Source organism: Hyaena hyaena, unplaced genomic scaffold, assembly GCF_003009895.1.
Source record: "Hyaena hyaena isolate Hyena2069 unplaced genomic scaffold, ASM300989v1 scaffold_1232, whole genome shotgun sequence".
Classification (NCBI taxonomy): Eukaryota; Metazoa; Chordata; class Mammalia; order Carnivora; family Hyaenidae; genus Hyaena; species Hyaena hyaena.
Window position 1 is genome coordinate 415,626 of NW_024081866.1, and position 13,870 is coordinate 429,495.

Here is a 13,870-nt window from a genome sequence, read left to right on the forward strand (position 1 = left end):
AAGTGGCAACTGTCCTCTGTTTTTTTCTGCTATTTGGGAAAGTATTTGCATTTATGATAGTCAGCATAACCGCACTATAAAGTCCTCTATCAACTTCTCATATTGATGGGTCTTTAGTTAATGGATACAAAGACTGAAAAGTTCATTCACTCATTTGTGACCTTAGCTTCACCCCTGAAAGACTTTTTTTTTGGTAGTAGGGGAAGGGGACACAAACAGGAGGCAAAAGCAGCTTCCATGATGACCTCCAGGTAGAGAAATTGCTTCTTGTCAATTCACGTTTCACTGAAGTCTTAAATCATGAAAAGAAAACAATGACGAAGGAAACTTCCAGAGCTATCTGGTTTTGAAATGGTTATGAGAGACAAGTATATAGTCAGTAGTTTCTTCCCAAATAAAAAGGTCATCAGTAAGGATAAACACTTTTGAAGGGTATCTTCAATGGAATCCAGAATTTCCCTCCCTTTTCTTAGGTATCTAATTCAACAGTCTCCTATAGCAATTTGTCTTGTGAAAGTGCCTCTCACTTCCTTATAAAAGAACAAGTTCCTTTAGAAAGGTTCTAATGGAGAGGGCACTGGGCAGCATTAGAAAACGTGGATCCGTCACTGAGACCCCAGGATGAGCTCAGCAGCTTCCTCTTCTGCATTACAAGAGGGCTGCACTAATGTCCAAGTCAATGATCTGAACTCTAAGAGTCAATGATCCATGTTTCCATAAAGGCCATCAAGGAAGGGAACACACCTTTTTACCTCAAATTATGAAGGTACTTTTATACTATATTATATATCAGTTTTATTTTCAATTAAGCAACATTTTACATGAAATACCTAGCATCTCTTATATTACAGATACTTAAAAAATAGGAGCTGGTGATAACAATTCAAAAAAGTCATATACAAGGTAAGTGATGTGAAGAGACTCAGAAAATAAGTCATTTGAGTAGACTCTACAAGTCTTTAAAACAAGTAACAGGTAAAATTTTATTTCAATATTTAGTATTTAAGGTGAAGAATGACTAAGTAGCACTGGTATTTCTTTTCATACGGAAAGTAAGATGAGTTAAAAGGAACCCATTTCATATAAAAGTCTTTGACTTATTTAGTAATTTAAATTTGCTTTTATAACAAAGCACTTTTTATGTAATTTAAAATACATATGCTTTGATTGAAGAGTGACTGTAAATGGATCCAGTTTTCCTCCACTTGTGATGACAACTTTGTCAATTCTTCTAGAAGTACTGGTTCTGAAGGAAGCAATTTAAGATGTAACTGAAAGAAAAATATTGTAACATTTAAGAAAATTAAAATTTTGTTTATTCTAGACTTAACCTTCTTACCAAGGAACAGTAGAAGATACTATTCTGTTTTCCTTAGATGCTGGTTTATTACCAATTCCCATTTCCCTCTCTTGTATTGAACATTTATTATGAGTTCCTGAATGGTACTCTCTCCCTAAGTAGAACTGAAGCTGTCATGACTCTCCTGCACCTAAGGAAAGTCCTGATACAGATGCAGAAACAAGGTCCTAGTTCTAACACTAGCTCCATATTTCTGTGCTTCTTTAAGGTTTCTCTTTTCAATGGAACCTACTGGTAATGAATGATTGATGGCCCTCTGCTTTATCTTCTAAACATTTATGTAAATTAATATTCAAAAACTATAACTGGTAATTTTGGGAAAGGATATAGAAAAAATTAGTGGTGTTCTATTTTTTTCACCCTATGTTCTACCATCTAAATATCTACTTTTAATTTTACATAATTAGATCAAGTGAAAACTCATTTCAGATATAAATAGGACAGATGAAGTATCATATCTGTGAACACTACGAGTCAGCATCATCTACTTCCTTCACTACAATATGCTACTGCAATAAAAAGGAGTTCTCCATGATGTTAGTCACAGAAACAACTGTTCTTGCCAAATCACTTGAAACTCCTTCCACCAGGATAGAAGTATTTTGATTTCAGCAGCAGAAAAATCAAAAACAAACAAAAAAAATCAACACAAAACCTAACTTTCTCTTCATGATCATAGAAAAACCTCCAAAATGTGATGACTTGAAAAAGTTAACATTTCAATATATTGAATCAAATGGATGACACAGAAAAGTTAGGGGGATGAGTCAAAATTGTGCTAAGTAAAAAAAAAAAAAAAAAAAAAAAAACCTACAAAGCTGTGCTGTCCAGCTGTCCAATAGTACAGTGGTACAGACAGCTATTTAAACTTAAATTAATTAAATCTCTATAAAATAAGAAATCCAGTTTCTCAGTCACATTAGCCACATTTCAAGTGCTCAATCGCCAAATGCTCCAAGTGGCTGCCATGCTGGACGGTGAAGATATAAAGCACTGCCATCTTTGTAGAAAATTCTATCAGACAATACCACCCTAGAGGAAGACAAGCTGAGTACTGTCTTACATTAGACTTACCTTTAGAAACAAGGCAAGATATGCCTGGGCTAACTCAAAGTCACGCTTCCTGTCCAACATCATCCCGATCATTTTTAAGAAGCTCTGCATCACTTCTATAGACCCACCACAGTCAGGAGACAAGCTGCGCAGCTCTGTTTCAATTCCTGATGGGCCTAATTCTTTCAGAAGGTTAAGAGCAGCTTCATCTGCATTAAGTTTTAAAAAGAATCCAGTTACTACTTACAATGACTTTCACTTAGGAAACTATAGTTTCATTTCATACCTATGCTACATGTATTTAAATTGCACAGGAAATCCTTCCTGTGGCTTTATTTTTTCCTGTTAAATAGTAGAATGAACCCCAAATTAAGTAATAATTAGTATAAATGATGAGAGCGATCAACTTAGTACAATAAAAAGTACTAAAAACACTAAAATTTTTGCATTCTTAGTGTTTGTTTTTCCCAGCTGTTCAAGCTGTTTAGGAAAATCTAATTAACGCCTAGCAACAGACACTTCGAGATGGTCTTACATCAATCAGGTGGTCACATATCAATCAGAACAAATCCAAATATAAAAAGGCTTTAGGTACATACCAAATTCTTAACAGTAGTTGCACTGAGAATAGGATGAGGTGGGGGAACTTACTTTTCTTTCTTCTCATTGTTATAAAAAATTTCAAAGTATCATATAATTGTGCACCTGGGTGGCTCAGTTGGTTAAGCTTCTGACTTTGGCTCAGGTCATGATCTCACAATTCTTGGGTTCAAGCCCCGCGTCGGGTTCTGTGCTGACAGCTAGCTCAGAGCCTGGAGCCTGTTTCAGATTCTGTGTCTCCCTCTCTCTCTGACCCTCTCCTGCTCACGCTGTCTCTCTCTCTCTCAGAATAAAACATTAAAAAAAATTAAAAAAAAAAAAAAGTATCATACGACCATTATGAAACACTAACAATACAGAAATATATAAAACGGGAAAGACTCTATACCTCATTCTTTTTTTTTTTTAATTTTTTTTATTTATTTCTGAGAGAGAAAGAGAGAGATAGCATGAGCAGGGGAGGGTCAGAGAGAGAGGGAGACACAGATTCTGAAGCAGCCTCCAGGCTCTGAGCTAGCTGTCAGCACAGAGCCCGACGCGGGGCTGGAACCCACGAACCGTGAGATCATGACCTGAGCCAAAGTCGGACACTTAACCGACTGAGCCACCCAGGCGTTCCATATACCTCATTCTTATCCACCCCAAATCGACAACTCTTCTCTAGATTTAAGGATTCTTATTTCTTGTTGCTGTTTTTAAAAAATGTTTAGTTATTTATTTTGATAGAGAAAAAGAACACGAGCAGGGAAGAGGCAGAGAAAGAGAATCTCAAGCAAGCTCTGTGCTGTCACTGCAGAGTCAGATGTGGGGTTTGAACTCATAAACCATGAGATCATAACCTGCGCCGAAATCAAGAATTAAACTCTTAACTGAGCCACCCAGGTGCTCAGCACTGTTTTATATGCATCCTATGAATATACAGTCTGTATGTTTACAACTATTTTTATAACAAGGATAATACAATGGCAATGACTATGTTTTTAGCTTTTAGAAAGGGAATAACGCCAATGACAAAAGTCTAATAAATTTTATTTTCTGTCCTTCAGTAAATATTAAATGATAGTGTCTTCTTCTTTGTGCCCTCCATATAACAAGTTACTTCTTTTATTTATTTTATTTTTTTAATGTTTTATTTATTTCTGAGAGAGAGAGAAAGAGAGAGAGAGAGAGAGACAGTGTGAGCAGGGGAGAGTCAGAGAGAGAAGGAGACATAGAATCTGAAACAGGCTCCAGGCTCTGAGCTGGCTGTCAGCACAGAGCCCAGCGTGGGGCTCGAACCCCAAACCATGAGATCATGACCTGAGCTGAAGTCAGAAGCTTAACTGACGGAGCCACCCAGGCGCCCCATTTCTTTTATGATTCTGCTATTCTTTAGTCATCTGCAATGGCCCATCAGTACCATTATATGACTTTTAACCAATGTGGACTGGTGTAAAAACAAAAATGATACTGGTATAAAAACAAAAGCATTTGGATCCAAAAAACAAGCAGATAAATCAAACAGGAGAGTGACTGTAAATCTGTTTATCGCTTATAGATTTTTTAAATATTTTATTCATTTCTGAGAGAGAGAAAGAGGCAGTGTGAGCAGGGGAGGGTCAGAGAGAGGGAGACACAGAATCCAAGGCAGGCTCTAGGCTCTGAGCTAGCTGTCAGCACAGAGCCCGATGCGGGGCCTAAACCCACACCGTGAGATCACGACCTAAGCCGAAGCTCGACACTCAACCAACTGAGCCACTCAGGCGCCCTGATCTTTTTTTAAAATTATAGTTCTTACTGTTTATTAGCTACAAACTATAACTTTCAAAATTTAAATCTATTAGCATAATAAATAATTTTTAAAATTACTTTTTTAATGGAAAATTTGGGAAGATCTAAACATCACCTGAGCCAAAAGTCTCTGCTGTATTACAAACTGTATGTGTAAATAAAAACAAAAGCAGGAGACAGCGGGGGAAAAAACCCCCACTAATTTTCCATATAACAAGTGTGAAAATGTTATTATAATATTGATATTCATCTGAGTTCAGTGTCACTTGTTTACAAATATAACAATACGAAAGCTAGTTACTTCACATGAAAGTCAAAATTTTGATCTTTTTAAGTTTTTACTATCTTCTTTTAGCTACTGAAAAATCTGCTAATATTTCATTCAATTTCTCTTCACACAAAGTAAAATACGCCGATGATACTTGGTAAAAGATTTCACAATTTAACTTACATTTATTATTTACCAGTCCTTCTTCAAGTTTCAAGCAGAAATCTGATTTTTGAGCCAAAATTCCAAGATTTACCACTTTAGACTTAAACAAAAACAAATACACATTATTCCAAGAATACAAATGCAACAAAAAAAAATTATACCTTATAATTAAAAGCTATTATTAATTTACTTTGTATCTGTAAAATTAGGTCTTAATAAAGAGCTACAAATGCACAACACAAAACACATATATATATATTTAGAATGCTCCCATTTGGCTTTTACCTGATGGGGATCATTATTTTGTTCAGGTGCAGCATATCTGGGTACAAGGCCAGGAATTGTTGGAATAAAAAATGGTGCTGATTTGGGTACTCTGGGTGGTTCCTTTGGTTTATTCTTTTTCTGATTAAAAGAAAATGAGGAAGGGGAAAAGACTATGAAGTAATTATTGTGACAACAGTTTTTCTAATGTTTAATTCCAAATCAATTTTAAAACAAAATGCAAAACATAAAATAAAAGAACAAAACATTTTCAAATTTGAATGCCAAAATAAAATCCCAACTGACCAATATTACCGATATCTTTAACCTGGGTGTCTCAAGCCAGACCTCCAGTACCTTTGCTGATAAGGCAGAAGAAAAATGACAGGGCTCATGAGAAGCTCTATGAACTCTCAGTTTCCTCCAACATGATATTTACATGAATATTTAGGTGAAAAAATAATGATCAAATAAGTTTGAACTTGTACAACCTTTTTCGCAAAATGGGCTAGAAAGTAAAACTTACCTAAATGCTCAACAATTTCTTAAATTTTTTTTCTCCGGAAGAAATTTGGAGCCAGAGGTAGACTTTGCCATTAGAAATATTTTGGTAAAATTTTCTTGTGAAGAATAGCCCTGATTCTTCTGGTGTGTTGGAATTTCTACTGATTTTTTCTTACGTTGAGTCTTTAAAAAGCACACTAGTGCTCATTTATAAAATATTACAAGCGATAGTAAAATTCTATCAGGAAAACCTCCACTGGAATTCCCACTGACAGAACTTAGTTTTGGTGACCATACGCTACACATCACTACCTCAGGAGTATCCAATGAGAGAGGCTTTCTGTGGTAAACTGCTCAATAAAGGAGTCTCACAATTACATCATTCCTCCATTCTCTAGGAGCTCTGTTACCCTAAAGAATAAATTTTTTGAAAGAAAACCAAGGATGAAATCAGGACAAGGACTGCTAACTACGGCATACGCACAGCACTTCTTGGGGATGGTGGAGACTCTAGTAAGAGCCACAGTTATCCTTCTAACTAGCTGTTTTTGAGTTGCAAGAGAGGGTCACTGAGCTGTAAATAGGAACAAAAAGCCTTTGGAAATGCTCCACAGGGCTGTGGAAATCATTTAATCTCACAAGGAAAACCAAAAGGAGGTAAGTTACCCATAGATCAAAACTCTAATTTCTTTCATTCAGTAAAAAATAAAAATATTGGAGATGTTAGCATTATTTCTCCCATAAAGATGATTCACTTGGTTTCTAAAACAAAACTGTATCTAAGCAAGCAGGAGAGTGGTCCAAAACCTTGGTTCAATTAATTGGGGCGATCACATTAGTGTGACTGCTCCCTTCACACTAACCTTCTTGTCCTTTTTAATGCACTGCTTTTAAAGCTATTCCATAAAGTACTGCCTTTACAGCTGACACACTGGATGGACAACATCATAGATTTCACAACTACATTTCTACATAACATACCTTGTGTGAGGAAAATTAACACATGAAAACTCTTTTCTTACCCAAGACACATATGCCTTTTCTGGTGTTAAGGAATCAGCTATAAAAATACTTACCATACCTTGTCATAGTTATCTATGTATGTGTTCTTACACTTTCTAATGATCATAAGACATTCATAAACAACACTTATTATCAGATGATAACCTTTGAAATTTTCTACTCTAGTCTATTCCTTTTAATTATTATTGCTACTCACAAATGGGGGTCATAAAATATGCTTTGAAAAACACAAATTTATACCATAATTATCCATTTTTCATGTAACATTATAAATTTCTCAAGGACAAAGGAGCTAGGTTTTTTTTTCACTGCTATTGTCCCTGGGACATTTCCCAGTACTCAGTTCATATTGATTTATGTGCTTTCACCTAACACAGCAAATTGTGAAGGTCTTCTTGGAGTTGACAGAATAAGGTACGGAATGGCAAAGGGAAGCTGAAGCTTAATTAAAAGACTAGAGAAAGTCTTCTAGTACTCAAATGCCTAGTAACAAAAATATCACACATCATGGTAGCAATTTTTTTTCTCATTTTAGAAGTTAAAAAATGTAGTTTATTAGGTTAGATTTAAAACATCCAACTTCTAATGGCTCTGTAGTTACAGGCTGTACTTTTGCTATATCAAAAGGTCTGCTCAATGCCCTGAAACTCAATTTCAATAGAGAAAGAATCTTGTAATAATCACTGGATCCAAGAGCATTCCACTAAATGGTATGCTCTACTACCTTAGACATTAACTGCTCCTTCTGAAACCTTCCAAGTAGAAGAAGCTATCTCTACTAAAGAAGAAGTTTCTGGAATGTGTCTTTAGGAACCCTTATTAAGTGTACCACAGCATTACCTTAATAATATCAAGATTAAGAAGATTTTTCCACCGAGATTCAGGGAGGAGTGACAGAGTCACCAACTGCTCATTCAACTGTTCTGGGGAATCATACTCTATCATTTCATCGCTTGGTTCTATGGTTTCTTCTGAAAATTCCACATCTTCAAACAAAAAAAATTTCAGGTGAAACATACTAATGCAGAATGAGATTTTTATCATATAAAAGCAACTTAATTTATTCCAAATACATTAGTATTTCATAACATGTTCAACCAATATAGCCTTAAAAACTCTATTTACTTTATTTCCTTATCTTCTCATATTATCTACAATTCCCATCACCAGACCCAAAACACTTCTCCACTGCTATACTATTCAATATCTTATATCATCTCAATTATACTTTTGCATTAACTCATAAAGTCACTAAAAATATTTCCTATCAGTTGGAAAATACTTTGATTCAATACATTAAACTTTGCCTTCAGTAGTAATATACCCCATGTTAGGTTTGTGATATTACATTCAAAAATTATTTTACTATTTTTGATTACCTTGGGTTTGACAAGTACCAGGAAGCATCACTACTGAAGGAACATAATCTGTGGGAAGTGGGCGTAAGGAGACAACTGAATACAGTGAAACATTGGACCTGAGAAATAAAAATATAAACAATATTTTAAGACTTATAAAAAAAGTTTTTCCAGGAAAACTTCAATTATTGGTAATAAATAATCTCTGCAATCTTGAATTCAGCTTGATTCCAAGCACTTGTAAGTAAAACAAACTTCTCAGAGATTACTAATTTGAAAATGCCTTGATTCAGGTGATAAACGTCATCACAAGAGAGTTGTGCGTAAACATTACTTATTAAGGGAGTCTTTATTAATTTTTCACAGCTTTTATTTATTTTGAGAGAGAGAGAGAGAACATGGAGGTGAGGTAGAGAAAGAGAATCCCCAAAAAAGTCTCCATGCTATCAGCACAAAGGATGGTGAAGGGCTTGATCCCACAAACCATGAGATCATGACCTGAGCTGAAATCAAGAGTCAGATACTCAATCGACTGAGCCACCCCATGGAATCTTTATTTTAATATAATACAAAAAGTATTTCAGAGGTCAGTAGTGAATACTTTCTTAAGATAACATAACCTCTAAACATTTAAATTGTATTGACAAATGGCAACCTTCATTTAGGGAAATCTTTTTCATTGAAGAAAGTTTAAAAAATATTTTTTTAATGTTTATTTATTACTTTTGAGAGACAGAGAGAAGGCAGAGCACGAACAGGGGAGGGGCAGAGAGAAAGAAAGGAAGACAGGATCCAAAGTAGGCTCCAAGCTCTGAGTTATAAGCATAGAGCCCGACGCGGGGGCTCAAACCCACGGACTGTGAGATCATGACCTGAGCAGGAGTTGGGACACTCAACCAACTGAGCCACCCAGGAGCCCCCATTCAGGGAATCATAACTAAAGGAAAGATGGATTCAGGGAGTTAAGTAGAGAGCAAATATGCTAAACAGCCATAGTCTTTCCCTTTCGTAGAATGGTCCTCTAAAGTGGTCATGTTTCTGCTACGTGACCCTGCACCATAGCCTTGGATGACTAATCAAGATGTAGATAACTCCCCCAAAGGGCTAATCAGATTCTCTTTCCCATACATTATAAATCTGCAATGTAAAATAATAATTGGGAATAGCAGGTCTGAGTTATATTAAGGGTGGCAATATATACTCCTGCTGAGGTCCCATAGGTATTCTACTATTCTCTTGTCTTGATTGTTCAAGCTTCTTAGATTCCAGGAGATATTCCATTTTGCATATTACGGTGGCCAGAGTTTATTTCTATCATATATTGAATTTATTTTCATATCCTAAAAATCTAATTATAAAATTTTATTAAGAAAGGAATTATTTTTTTCCTCTTCCCTAATAGTAAGAATTAAAGGAATTAGACAACTCAGGAAATAGATAAAGTTTTTCTAGACTCAAATGACAGACTTTTATTTTGACTCTTACATGTAGTTCATCACAATGGAGTTGGAAGACATTCATAAATACCATTTCATGGTTATAAAGAGTTATGTAACTAGGAGGAATCTTAGCATTTTGCCCATACTTATGCCTTATTTTCTAGATAAAGCAGGCAGAGCTGAGAGGTTGGCCGAAGTCATAAAGTGGTAATAGGGCTGTGACAGGAAGGCCAGACCAGGCCTTTTCAGTTTTAAAATCCACTTATCCTTTCTGTAAATAAAAGCCAAATATAATAACTAAAAATCAGTCTTGTGGTTTAGAACACACACTGAAGCAGTTATCTAAATTATCAAGTAGATGTTAAATAGACTTATGGGGAATTAATGGTTTATGTGAAATTTCCATTTTATAAATTAAAAAAACAAACAAAAAAAACCCCTAAATAGCAATGTTAGCAACTGATTTTCTGGCAGTATCATTGTCCTCCTCTTTACTCAGAACAGAACGGTATAAAAGAACTTACCAGAGATAAATTCCAAGGTGGTCTACGTGGGAAGTAGCCAGAAAGTCTCCAGTGGGGGACATAGTAACATTGAGAGGAGCGGAGTCCAACAAAAAGCTGTCTATAAGGCTATAAAATGAATTACAATGTTAAAAGTATTTAACTCTACCAAAAAAGGACCGAGCTCACAAAATATATTTCTGCTAAAAGAACAAGGCATGAAAGATGAAAATATTCATGTTTTATTTCTACAAATCAACACCAGAAAGCCATCACTAACAAAGAGCTTTGTCAAATACGTTAATATGTGAAAATAATCTCTCTTAATGAGAAAGACCTAGAACCCTAAATAGACTAATTAGCTAGAGAAAGGGTTTCAACAACTCTTTCTATAGGGAAAGTACTAGAGGAAATGCTCTATTTTTCTGTAACGCCATTTTGGTAGACTGACTTGGGGACAAATTCTGAAGAGGTAACATATTTAAAATAAGTCTAATTACCAGAATCTCCTGAATTTTTGTCATTACACTGAAACTTTAAAAAGGCTTAGGCAACAAAAGAAAGTAATGAAAGGCTGTAAATAAGATTAAGAAATAGAAATGAAAAAAACTTTTGAGCAATTCTACCTATTTTTCTAATAGGTAACCATGCTATATGTGAAACAAAACAGCTTATGGAAACCAGTCTCACAACTTTAAAATACTAGCGGAGTTGAAAAGTTGGGAGGGAGAGGAAGCAATTACACGCAGGCAGGAGACACAATATTGGATTCTCAGAGAACAAAGTGATTGAGATGAGTCTTACAAATGAACAGGATTTCAATGGATGCTATTGGTAGAGAAATATTTCCTGGCTAAGGGAAATGGGGAGGGCAAAGTGAGGGAAAATACAATTGGGTGTAAGTGAGAAGTAGTTTGGTAAATTAGCAGGTGCATAAGCATAAGGCTACGTACAGCACCTTGAATACCATACATCTGAGCTTGCTTTTATCTTTTAATCAATGGAAAAATCACTAAAGGCTTTTGAGCAGATAGTGGTGTTATCTTCACTTTCATAAGAAAATCTGCTATCAGAATGTAAAAGATATGTGAATAGGAAGTATAGTGAGATTATGGTAGTAGTCATCTAACCAAGCAATAAAATCTGAACTAGAATGGTGATGGCAGGAAGTGACACAAGGGGGCTTAAGGAGCAGAAAGAAAGGTCTAACCCATTGGCATCTTGCCGTGGAGACTTCTGACACTTGGCTGAGTGTAAGCACCTTGTAGACTTGAAGCGAAGCATACTGGGTGTAATCATGGCTGTTTTAAAAACTACTTTATTCACTGAAGCTGACACATTATTCATGAGAAGGCACAGAAAATAAATGAAGTTTCAAATTTACATTAAATAAAACAAATATTAAAAAAACAGCAATTAACACTTTTTAGTGCTCCATGTTAGAACATACTCTGAGCACTTTAGTCTACTCAATTTAATCCTCACAACCCTCAAAGGCAAATCTGTCCTTACCATACAGATCAGAAAAATGAGGCCCAGTGAGATTTAAAAACCTGCTCAAGACAGAAAACAACTGAGCCAAGGATTGTCACCTAAGCAGTCTGAACACTTAATCACTATCAACTCAGTAAAACCACTACTGAAACTAAAGACACAATAAAGCTCAAGAGCAATATACAGACCCAGAGGATGTCCACACTGGTGATGCATGGAACATAATCTAAGCAGCTCAAATGTAAATGAAGACTCTCCAGTTGGCGACATTAAGTGACTTTTTCATGATAAAATCTTTCTCAATTTGCTCAGAGTGATTAAAAATGTAAACTTTAAATAATGAATGAAAGATAGGAAAACAAATTAGGAGCACTGAAGACACATACTGAAGCATGCTCCGGACATTGACTGCTGTTTAATTCTTAGTTATGGAGGAAAAAGATGAGTAATAACCTGTCTGATTTCTGTTCAAATCTACTTTGGAAGCTCACAACAATGGCTATTCTTAGATCAAGGGGACGTGAAGGGAAAGGAAACGTTTGCTAAACACTTATTATATAGCAGAGACAGTTAAATTATTTATGCTAATTCACTTAATGCCAACAACCCAGAGCAGAAACATTATCTCAGCACGTATAAAGATTAAACCTAAACACAATTTCAGATCTTGTCATTTCGTCTGTCTTGATCAGTATTTACTCATTAAAAGTTACATGGGTGGGGGGTGTGTGTGTGTGTGAAACTTCCTAATACATTTATAATCTGTTAAAAAGAGAGTCTAATGCTTGAGCAAATTTATGATACTTGATACTATAATTATTTTGTCGAATTCATTGTGCAACTTGACTTCCCACAGCTGTTGTCCGTGGGTGGATTGGCTCTCTATTATGTAAAAGCACCGAAGTAAATGGTATGGTTTCCACATACACAGCATATTTTACACTGCCACCGTAGTTCATAATGCGTAAGTGTACAGACCTAATCTCAGACCTACCACACTGTCTTCTGCTAATCCCACAAAAAGAAAAATCCCAGATAAATTGTAATTTTTTTGAGCAAACATTAATAAAATTCTAAAGGATCAGATTTTCAAGCACATAGATTTGCATATATAGATTAACAATAAATAATTTCCAATTACATTCTGAGCAAATGCAGACAGGATTTAAATGTTCAATCTCCAAAGGGACAGAATTACCTTACAAAAGACTCTTAAAAGAAAAGAAACAAAAGGGATGGTTTTGCCTCAGGGAGAAATGCAAAACAATGTTGTATTCCAACTATTTTCACATAATGCTCCACAGAGAGCAGGGGTCAGAGGGTGAGAAAGAACAAAATGTAAAGTTCTATTAACTACTCACTTTTATATTTTTCTCACCCCAAAGGGGTTCAGTCTGTGTCTCTAATAGATTAAAAACAACTAGAAGTAAGAAGTGGATGCCAGATAATTTCAGGGAAAAAAATTTAAACTCTGCTTCTCTGAGAATCCTACAAACACAAGAAAATGTTCAGCACTTTAAAAACATTTTTCAGAAAACAGTTCAGAAACTATGCGATTTGTTTTAGATACGTACTGCAGATGTGTACACAAGTATGTTACCACGCCCAAAGGTTTGCTCATAGTTTCACTTTTCAGACTATAAGAAGTCAATTCACTCTTCAAATATTTAACATGTTATGTAGATGATGAAATGCTTACTGAAAGAAGAACTAGGAATATCCAAAGGTTGCCCTACTAATTTATACACTTTAAAAAAAAGAGAGAGAATAAAAAAAAAATCCCAACGGTTACCTAGGGTTGTATGAGGAAATACTGATCCTCACATCCTTATTATCTTCTACAAAATCAATTCATCCTCAGAACATTACACAACCAAGCAAAGTTGATATCAAAATTATCGGGAAATCTGCTTCTTTCTCCTGTGCTTATCACAGCAAAATGACACAAACTATGCAACCTTGGGTAAATCACTTCTCTCTGAGCCTCCATTTCCTCATTTGTAAAATGGGACTAAAAACAGTGGGAGTACCTACAGCTACTAGGATATGAGGGAAGATGAAAATATAAG

The 13,870-nt window shown here is 35.4% G+C and overlaps 1 protein-coding gene across 1 annotated transcript in view; it reads right to left on the reverse strand.

Moving 5' to 3' along the window:
- Window positions 1-958: 958 nt before the first annotated feature.
- Window positions 959-13,870, reverse strand: part of WDR36 (WD repeat domain 36) — a 41,420-nt gene continuing 28,508 nt past the window's right edge. Inside the window, exons 17-23 of the mRNA XM_039222985.1 lie at window positions 10,329-10,436; window positions 8,387-8,484; window positions 7,848-7,993; window positions 5,502-5,621; window positions 5,235-5,316; window positions 2,435-2,622; window positions 959-1,271 (exon numbers count right to left, since the gene is read on the reverse strand). Coding sequence (XP_039078916.1) covers window positions 1,122-1,271; window positions 2,435-2,622; window positions 5,235-5,316; window positions 5,502-5,621; window positions 7,848-7,993; window positions 8,387-8,484; window positions 10,329-10,436 — 892 coding nt within the window. The 3' untranslated portion in view covers window positions 959-1,121. The remainder of the gene's footprint in view (window positions 1,272-2,434; window positions 2,623-5,234; window positions 5,317-5,501; window positions 5,622-7,847; window positions 7,994-8,386; window positions 8,485-10,328; window positions 10,437-13,870) is intronic.